At 53.0% G+C, this 10516-nt stretch overlaps 1 protein-coding gene across 3 annotated transcripts in view; it reads left to right on the plus strand.

Annotated features, from left to right (window-relative positions):
• Window positions 1-10516, plus strand: part of ZNRF1 (zinc and ring finger 1) — a 98306-nt gene that overhangs the window by 82159 nt on the left and 5631 nt on the right. For all 3 annotated transcript variants that reach the window (XM_032323104.1, XM_032323106.1, XM_032323103.1), the window contains exon 2: window positions 2474-2569. In XM_032323104.1, coding sequence (XP_032178995.1) covers window positions 2474-2569 — 96 coding nt within the window. The remainder of the gene's footprint in view (window positions 1-2473; window positions 2570-10516) is intronic.

Here is a 10516-nt window from a genome sequence, read left to right on the forward strand (position 1 = left end):
GGCTGGTTCTTCCTGGATAGAAAGGACTTTCAGTGGCCTAAGAAATCTGACCCGCCTCAGCCCCGCCCCTTCAGGTGTTTGAGCCTGAGTCTTCTTCAAGGCCTCTTTCTCTTTACAATGAGGGCACTGGCCTAACCCTGGGAGTCTCACCTTGGTTTGTTTTTCTGGGACATAAATGTCCAATGACGTTTCCTTGTAGACCTTCTCGTTGGGTGGCCTACTTCCCAGTACCTTAGCTATAACTCGACTCCCTGTCCTGCATTCAAGGAGTCATGTTAGGACGCGGGGGTGATTGATACTATTATAGTGATAACCATGAACCTGTTCTAGGTTATCAGAAAAGTAAGTAATGCGGGGCATAAGGCCTCCTCTCAGTAGTAACCGTTCATGTCAGTACTTCCCAGCGACTGTATCGGGGCCTGGTTTTGGAGGAGCTGGTCCAGGGCACATCCAGCCTGACGTGCTCTCAGCTGTGAGCCCTCAGCCTGCAGACAGGGTGCTTACGTGTAACAAGTTGAAACTAGAAATGTCCTATAGTCATTTGAGGTGTCATAAAACCTTGGTCTTTTGAGCCTGAAAAAAGGTGGAAGAACTCTGAAGAAAAAGAGACAGTGTCCCAATGGTTGGTAGTTCTGTGGAATGTTCCTTAATATTAGCTTATGGGCATGAGGGCAGATTCAAGGCTGCAGAGGGACTTAGGGTAGATGTGAAGACATCCTCATTGTACAAGACTCAAGTTCCTTACTCTCCTGTCCACCACATGTGTCACACTGGGTCTGTAGATTTCTGACCTGGGTTAGAAGAGCATCAGCCTGGCACATCTGAGATCTGGTTTTGCCAGAAAACAGGGGATGGACCCTCCGCCCACCATGTTTCTTGTCAGTCTTCTGGTTTTGTTATTAATGGATTCATAACCCACCTAGAGATCAGAAAGTATAGCCCTTGCTCAAAGCTTGGCCAGGATCCTTGGATTGATAGCACTTGCAAGACTTTTTAGCTGAGACACAGGATGCCCATGATCTTTGAGGAAAGGGGTCAGGGGAATAGGGACTGTGCCCCGAAGTCTGAGGTCCACTTTGTCCATAGTTAACTGGACACTGGATTTTCTGTCTCGTCCTATAGTTCATTGTCACGGAAAAGAGGAGGTTTTGGAGAAGACTTTGGGCAAAGTGCTTATGCCCTACATGGGGACACAGGAGCTGGCTTGCTTCCCTACACCTGCAGCTCTCAAAGTCCAGGGCTCCCCTATAGAGTGAGCAAGGCCCTGGGAAGAAAAGTGTGACCGCCTCCTCTGTCCAGGAGCAGCTAACAGTCAATATGAGCCCTCCACCTCTTACCTGTTTCATAGGAAGTGTTGCCGATAGATATTACCAGCGTCCAGTGAAACTGGGCATAGAATGCTTTGGAAAGTTAACAGGAGAGTCAGATTTTCACAACAAGATTTAGATGTGCTGTATTGAACCTAGGAAATCCAAGCTTGGGGACAAGTAGGAATTATGGTCACAAAAGGGAGAAGCTGCAATGTGTGAAATTTGATGTGGACAAATCAGTAATAACTTTCCAGTGGTATTAGATCCTTTTGGTAGAATGGAGCAGAATTGATCATTTGAAAATAATTTCAAAAATAAAATGGGGGAAAATTGGAAATTGTTTATCTTTAAGGTGTTTATTAAAAAAAATAAGTCAAGGGACTGTGTTCGTTTAATCGAGTTTAGCTCAGAAGATTCTCGGCGGAAATCTCCCAATACTGGTACAGTTCTGACTGAACTGCTCGGATGTATGAGCAATCCAGACTCCCATGGTGGTGGGACGGCGGGGTCACACCACCCTGTGTTCGCCGGATCTTGTGCAACAGCTGTTACTCTTAGTGGCACACGGCCAAGGCGCGCGTGGCATCTGGGAGTGCTCCAGAAGGCCACCCTGCTGCTCCACACTCTCAGAGGACACTGCCTGAGCAACGGGGAGGCCCGGTGGGACGGAGGAGCTACCTGGTTTGGGGGGCGGGGGCGGCCAGGTGAAGGATGCACATGCTGACCTGACTGCTGTCAGGCTTCCTCCCACAGGTGCCCAGCCCAGTGGTTTGAGGGCTGTGAGGAGGAGGGCTATTCAACGCTTTGTTACCCCAAGACTGCTGATTTGTTTGCCTTGATTGCATCCCTGCCTATCCCTGCTGTCCACTAGAGCCCCTTGGGAAAGGGTCTATAGGAAAATAAAACTCAAACCAGCCCGGGGCCTTGGGATAAGATTCGCCAAGGGGCCTGGCAGGGATAGCACTGGCGGAACAGTGGGAGTTGGGAGGTTGTGATAAAATAACAGAATGAACGAAGGAGGGATCAGGTCTAGGGTCTGTCTAGATTGTAATCCTCCACGTTGGCCCCGAACCCCCTGGCCATAGCTGTCTTGGGGCCTCTGTGTTGGTTGTGGGTGTGCTTGGCTTGGAGGAAGTGTTTCATACTGTTCTCCTCTCTTGCAGGTTTCAAGTGCCCCATTTGTTCCAAGTCTGTGGCTTCTGATGAGATGGAAATGCACTTTATAATGTGTCTGAGCAAACCTCGCCTCTCCTACAACGGTAAGGATTTGGTGGGGGGACCCTCCAAAGGAGAGTCTTCAGTTGGTGTGGCTCTGGGCAGTGTTGCCACCCCGTTCTCCGGCAGGAGCGCCTGCGTGGTGTTGAGGAGCTGACTGTTCAAGGGATCTTGGTGCAGCAGCTGGGAAGGAAGCAGAGCAGAACAGGAAGGCAGGCCCAGGGGTCAGGCCTGTGGCCCTGGACAGGCTCTCGGTGTGCTCAGTTAGGCCTTTGCCCATTTATGCACCTGCCATTGGGGGCCTGGGGAGGACGCCCCCTCCTTAGGGGAGGAGGCTTTGGTGCCGCTGGTGTGCACAGCACAATAGCTTCAGCGAGCGGACACCCTTCAGAAAATAAAAATGCTGACCTGCCACCTAGTTAGTCCACCAAGGCCACACTGCTTCCCACCTTGGAGGCTGCCTCAGAGCTGAGCAGTGAGTGCCACAGGGGGCAGAATCACCAGGCCAGGCCGTCCCATGAAACACGCAACCTCTGCGGACGAAGGAAGTATCAGCATGGGCCTGGTATGCTGTGGGTCAAGATTTGGGACCCAGCCGATCTGAATTCAAAGTCTGCCTCCATCACTTCGAGACTATACAGTCTTACACAAGCTGCTCAGCATAGCAGAGCCTTGGTTTTCTGTCCATGAAATGGGACTGTCAGTAACCAGGCTCTTGGGTTTTCTGTCCAAATGAATAAGATATTTATACCTCAAACCTGTCAGTACAGAGCCTGGCACATGGTCAGTGGTCAGGAAGTTACAGCGGCCATTGATTGAGACAGTCACCCTCAAAGATGTGAACCCCTCTTGAGTTTCCTCTTGTCATTTTCCAGAGTGGACTGACCTCTCTGTAGTGCTGGGTGCTGTGGGCTGCCAGCAGCTCTCTGGTCTTCCACTGTTACGTGCTTAATCTGGTCTCCAGACCACATTCACCAGAGAAATTCATCTTCTGCCAGAGCAGGCGCTGGATCGAAGGGGGTTGTGTCCCAGCCCTGTCACTGGGCTGCTCCCTGGGGTTGAAGTCAGAGCAGCACTCGGGAAGGGTTCTGCGAGTTCTCAGTCTGTGGACTGGATGGAAAGTGAGCCTGGGATCACTTGAGCCCCGTCCTGACAATGAAAGTGTCCCGGGTAGACTCTCCTTCCAGAGGTGTCCTTGGCCTCCTGCCTCCTCAGACCCAGATGCACTCCTGCCTCCACACAACGTTAGTCTAGGGAGGCCTGATGATTCCAGATTGCTCCTACAAAGTGCATCTGACAAATCTGATCTACTCCTGCTCCTAAAAGCACACCCTACTATTCTTTTATCTCTTACTTACTTGCTTAGCCGAAATTTCTGCATGCATGTGGGTAGGCTAGTTACCTTCTTGTCCCAGCTACCCTCAGTCGGTCATACTTGGTCGGGTCAGAGGCTGCAAGGCAAGTTGTGGCCCCTGCCCCCACCCCCAGCATTCCCATCCCCTCTGTTTCCCACCTGATACCCAGGAAGCCCCTGTTCTACCCTGAGGACACCCTCTCCCTGTCCCCGGACACTGACTGCTGCCATTCTCTGAAACATTGTCATGTGAGCTCTGGGCTTCCTGTCAGACTCGTCAGTGCACGTTCCTTAAAGGATGCTCCAGCTCCACTTGGTTCTGCCCCTCGTCTCTGCCTGGGACCATGGAGGGTGTCGAGTCTTCTCCCGTTGCCCACAGCCCTCCCCAGCCATGGCCTCAGAAACTGTGTTCACTCATTCTCCACATGTGCAGAGCCCTCATGAAGACCGCTTTTTGTCCTGTGGGTGGCTGGGGAGAGTTCTCTGTAGACACTGCTTTGCTGTCATAAGAACACAAAGCAGCCTCAGAGTGGGCTCCGTCTGAGAGGACTGGGTTCTTGACGTCATCAGGGAGAACTTTGCAAGGGCAGCTGTGGAGGACAGAGCGCTCTTGGGGCCACCTGTGTGACAGGTACCCACACACCCCATTCATTGAGCTGGGAAGGTGAGGGCCTTATAAGTGCCTGGTGCTCCCCAGAGTTCTCCTCTCTGCCCACAGCCACAGGGCAGGGCCCCCTCTGCCTGTCCCCTTCACTGCTTGGCAGCCCAGTCTGAGCACATGCCACCCGCAGAAGTCACACTCACAGTCCCCTTAGAGGAAGAGGAAGTTGGCCAACCAGCCCAAGACAGAAGTGCAGCTGTTCCCATCCTGATCCCATTTCCCCCTCCTCCTCTAATTGAAAGCTACATCTTCAGGATGTGTGTGTGTGTGTGTGTGTGAGAGAGAGAGAGAGAGAGAGTGTGTGTGTGTGTATGTGTGTGTATGTGTGTGTGTGAGAACTAGAGGCTTTAAATTCAAGGTTCTCTTCTGCAAAAGCCAATCCTTCCCAGCAGAGGCAAAGAGCAGTGTGTTGCATCTGGTCCTGTCAGTGGAATTTGACTTAAGGCCATGAAGATGCTTCAGAAATGATGGCCAGCCTCTCCCTGGAGACCTACGCATTAATGGCCGGGCTCCTGAGAGCCAGTCTCTATGTTTGCTGAAGACATTTGAACCTTCCAGATAAGAGAAGGTGTTTGCCACCTGGAGTGTGTGTATGGAGTGGAAGTCTCCAGAGCTCGTCTAGGGCCTGTTCTACTTCACATGTAGGACAGGCCTTTCAGGGGCCATAGGCCAACCAAGTCAGGGCCTCTAGGTGTTTATTTTGGTTTTGCCAATAACATACTTTGCCCATGATTTCTCATCACCCCATCCTCCCCACCTTCTACTATATCTTTTCTGTTAAAAAGAAATGTGAGAAGACTTAAAGAATCTATAAAGTGTGCAGCTCCTGGAATCTTCTGGAAAATGAGCAAGATGAGATTTTCTTAGTGGATAGAAAACAAAGTACCATTTTCTTTCTTCTTCTTCTTCTTCTTTTTTTTTTTTTTTTTTAGATTTTATTTATTTATTTGACAGATCACAAGTAGGCAGAGAGTGGGGGGAAGCAGGCTCCCCCGCTGAGCAGAGAGCCTGATTCGGGGCTCGATCCCAGGACCCTGGGATCATGACCTGAGCTGAAGGCAGATGCTTTAACCCACTAAGCCACCCAGGCGCCCCACAAAGTGCCATTTTCTTATGAAGATTCACCAGAACTCCTGGTCACTCCCCTGGAGATTTCTCTATTGACATACACATACACACACTTTCTGTAATTGCTGGCACTAATTGGGGGAAATTTCTAGAAAATTTACAGTGGTTATATAAGATGAAATTTAGTTAACCACCAAAGGAAAAAAAGTAGAAACCTCCTAAATGAGGCAGATAGAAAGTAGTATTTTTCTTATTATGAGGGTTGGCCTGAGCTGTGGGCTGGAAAACCTCCAGTAGCGGCCTGCCAGATTAAAAAAAAAAAAAAAAAACACACAACTTAGGAAAGGCAAGACTGGTTTAACTGGTCCACCCAGTGCTCAAGAGAAGTGTGAAGAGCAGGAACTGGTGCTCCCAGGGCAAGCACCTGGCTCAGAAGGCTTGTGAGTTGCCTGCGCCATGGAGAGGGTGCAGAGAGCGCGCCATCCCTCCTCCTCCTCACCCAAGGGCCGCTCTGAACTCAGGACCCCTAGGAGATGAGGGGGGAGTTGGTCCGTCCCACTTCTATGGGTAAATGTGGTGAGCTTTAGTAGGCCTCTGATTTCTCTCCTGTTCAACATCTGTTTGTAGTCCTGAGAGCTGAGACTCACCCTCAAGAATATGCATCCCAGTTTCGACCTCAGCTGGCAGAATGAGCCTTGAGATGGGCTGGGGGACCTGATTTTGTGGTGAACAGAAGAGAGTCCCGATACTGTGACGGGGCGGGCACAATGGATGGCCAGCTGTTCGTGGAAAGTTTAGGAGACCCTGATTCCAAGACCAGCCAGGAGTCTGTGGCTCCGGTAGATTCTGAGGTGTTTCAGGTTCCTTTGCCAGCAGCACTAAGGGAAGCTTAGTGCCCGGTAAAGCAGCTTCAGGAGATGCTCAGCTCTCTTCTGGAGTGCAGACCATGTCCTGCGTTTTAGGTCCTCCCTACCCTCTCTCCTCCTCTCTGCCAAAAGTCGTTGCCCCCAACTTCAGGGCTCTGAACATGCTGCGTGTCGTGCAAAGTTTCTTTAAAGGAGCGAGAATCTGACTCCCCTAAAAGCAGGAATACCTCCTGCTAGTTTTCCCCAAGCCAGCAGACGTGTGTAAATGGTGCTTACGTGGCCTGCGTCCCTGCTGAGACCCTGTGGTTGGGATGGAAGTGCCTTTTCTTAGGCCTGGAGGAACCAGGTCCTGGCCGGCCGAGGAGTGTGCCCAGCCCAATGGGGCCCTGCCAGGGGCTATTGTTAGACCTGCGGCAGTGCCAGACTCAGAGGTGTCCCCTCCTCCAGGAGGGAGGGCCGGAGGGAGCTCCAGCACTGCTGACCAGTGGGCTGTTGGGTGAATGAGGAGTCAGCGGGCCGGAGACACACAGGGGCTTGCCACAGTGGGGACACAAGAATCAGGTGGCTGCAAGAGAAGGGATGGAGTGGGGTCACCGTGGGGAGCCCTATTGAAGAGGAAGTCCTCCAGGCCTGAGCTTTATTGGCTGACTCTCGCTGGGCTTCCATTATTGGAGCAGTGTGGGGTGTCTGGGTGGGGATGCCACCGCTGGTAGGGGATCTCTCTGCTCTAGGTTTCCCTTTTCCTGGAGATTTCCCAAGAAGGGAACTGGCAGCACCTGGCACTGATGGCACCATCCCTCCCTAACCCGCAGGAGACGGGGGCCGGCAGCTCTGCATTTGCTGGGGAGGCAACAGGGGTTCTCCTTCTGGCTCCTACCTTCCTTCCCAGCACCAGGGGAAACGCATGATGTATGGTCCTGCCCTCAGCGGCTGACTCTGAGCTGTACCAGCTTCAGCCTCCCCGCCCCCCACCCATGACGCCAGCAGCTCTGGACGTCCCCTGGGGAGTGTGGGGGCCGGGGCTCTCCACAGGGCAGCGCAGCCTCACAGTGGCACTCGGGGCGGTGGGGGGGCAGTGCCACTCCCTGCACCTAGGCTTCTCCCCACTTCTTGGGCCCCGCATGCACAAATCCACAAGGAGAGAAAGAGCTGAAACTGAGATGGCTGGTGCTTTCTAGCCTCAAGGGAAGAGACCCTGTTGCCTGGTCTCTTGGAGACCAGGAGAGGAGGTAAGGTCACCAAGTAGAGGGAACTTGTCTCGGAAGCCATGGCCACTTACCAGCTACATGGGCTGATTCAGAGACACCCCGTCCCCGCCTGCCCAAAGGGTCTTTAGCATTCACTGAGAGGTTTCTGTGAAGTCCTGCCATACAGCTGACCCCAAAGAAGTGAAGCCTCCTTTCTCTCCTTGTCCTAGATCTTTCTTTGACAAACAGCTGCTCTCAAGAGTGCTCCCCCTGTATCTCAGGGAGAGAGCAGAACTAAGCAGTCACTTCCCATCCTGCCCTACCCCAGCCGCTGCCCAGGCATCACCTCTCCCCCTGCTGTGGCACCGGAGAGCTTTGCCTCTGGTTTGGTTCCCTGGTGTAGTTGGAGGGACAGGCATTGGCATCATCGAGCACCACCCCCAGCCGGACCAAACACTTTGAAGACCCCCCTTGGGCAGTGACATTGGCTTTGCACAGGGCATCAGGAAGCTTGGGCGGGGCAGGGGTGGATGGGGGCAGTGGTTAAGAGCCAGTAAGACAAAAGCAGAAGGCAGAGCTTCATTTCTGGGTTCTCAACAACCAGCATCGGTTAAGGCCCCATCCTGTGGGTACCTAGGGATACCAAGGGACATTTGCGTCTGTCTACCAGGTGGCCTCAATCTGTGCCAGGCCCAGGGTCCTTGGCTTTGGGCCTGGAGGTTCCCAACGGCGAGCAGCAGCCTCCTGCAGAAAGGGTGTGGAAATCACATAGGAACCTGTTGATAGCCAGGCATCGGTTTCAGCCACTTCCACCCTCCTGCTGAGCTCCCAGGGACATCTGGGGGCTGCCGATTCCAGAGCTCCAGGGACTGGGACAGGAAGTTTTACTCAGCCCACTCAGGCCTGTGGCCGGATCTGTGTACCTCCTGTTTTCCGCTCCGGGAAGAATGCCACTCCCTGGGCACAACACTGGGTGTGGACACCGCTGGCCTCCCCACACTGTCAGGTTCCCAGCCCCCAACTCCTCCCTATCCTCGGCACTCCAGGCCACGGTGAGATGGGCTCCCCACCCTTGCCAGCTGCGTGGGCCAGTCCGAGTTCATTCCCACCCGCGCTGCAGCCCCAGGCTGGCTGGTGAGGCACAGCACGGTGCTGTCTGCGAAGTGTCATGTGCTGGTAGTGGACTGTTAGGACGAAAATGCGTCTGACCTTCATGTGCTCAAGCCTGAATCCTTGGTAAGGAAAAGGAACCGCCCTTGCGCCTCCTGTCTCCTACGCACGCCTGGCCCTTCCCTCAGTGACATCCAGTATGAACAGAGAGGAGGGTCAAGTCCAGTCCTGTTGAAGAAGCAAATCTCAAGTCTTATCTCCATTCCTGGCTCCCACCCCCTAGCTCCCTCACCTCTACCCTGGCCAGAAGCACGTGCAGGTGGAAAGCACAGCTGGCCGGGCAAGGAGCTGTTTGGAACCCAGGGAATTCCAACCTAACCCCTTGGCCTCACAGCTGGGGTGCCAGTCAGTGCGGGGAAATGGAAGGGATGATAACTTGGATCTGTAACCTTACTGTCCGCAAGGAAAGGAATTCAGCCATTAGTGTGGAGAGAGGGGCGCGACCGGGACCCAGGGCTCACACACCCTGTACCAATGAGACTCCCGAGGCAGGGAGGGCAGAAGTCAGCACCCAGGAATGTCTGCAAGACAGCTCTGCCTTCTCAAAGCCCAGACCGGTTTTCCCCCCATCCTTATTGGGGATTTTTCCTGCAATGTGTTATTTTGAAAGTGTCAGACATAGAGTACAGTTTGAGGGTTTTACCGTGAACGCCCAGATCCCCACCATCCAGAGTCTGCGTTTCCCTGCAGGCGCTCAGTTACTTGGCTCCGTCCACCAAACCCATCTTCCCCGTCGACACGTTTCAGAGCCACATGAAAACACCAGTACGCTTCCTTCTTGGGGTTTTTAATTCTACAGGTAATGCACGTGCGAGTAAATTAAAAAACACATAAAAACATTCTGCTTTTAGTCTTCCTTGCCTTCAACATGGAAGTGTAGCTCCTCCAGATGTTTCCTGGGCTTACATGAACGCACAGATGCACACACATACTCAGTAAGGAGGGCATCTGGTGCCGTAGGACATGGGATCAAGCTCTTCTGCTGATCCACTGCTTGCCACACTGGGAGTCTGAGGTGACCACTGGCAGTCCAATGATGTGTCACCTGCTTTTTCTCTTCAGGTGGGCCTGTGGGTTAGCCTGATGTTGGCAGGGGACAATCCCAGGTCGTCGTGGCCGGGCAGCTGAGAGTGACTTTTCCCACAGCTCATATGCCCAGGGACATCAGTACTGAACTGTTCCTAACTTGGGCTTTTTTGTCAGAGTTCCTGGTAGGGAGCTTTAAGGCACTTTAGCTCTCTAGGCCTTGAAGAATCCTCATTTTCTGGGCCCCAGATGTTTCCTTTCCCACCAGAGCAATCAGAGGGAGGACCCAGAAACAGCAAGGGTGAGGGGCACCAAGTGAAGGGTTTCAGGCCCTGCAGAGGCAAGATGTTTGACTTCTCTGGCTTCCGTGTCCTCCTTGGCCAGACAGGGATGACACATACGTCCTGCCTCGCTCGTGAAACTGTGGCTCAGTTGAACACACACCATCTCGGTGTGTGTCAGTGGCAGTGCTCGAGAACAAGTAGTGAGGAACTGATCCTGTTTCCAGTCGCCTTTCTCCACATCCGTCACCCCCTCCTTGGCATTTCTCCTGTGGTTTGGGGAACTTCTGAGTAACCTTGGCTTCCCTCACCCTTGCACCTGCCTTTCAGATGTTAGAGTTGACCTTGTGTTCTGTCTTCTGCCTTCTTGGATTTCAG

The sequence above is a fragment of the Mustela erminea genome, chromosome 19, assembly GCF_009829155.1.
Source record: "Mustela erminea isolate mMusErm1 chromosome 19, mMusErm1.Pri, whole genome shotgun sequence".
In the NCBI taxonomy this organism is placed as follows: Eukaryota; Metazoa; Chordata; class Mammalia; order Carnivora; family Mustelidae; genus Mustela; species Mustela erminea.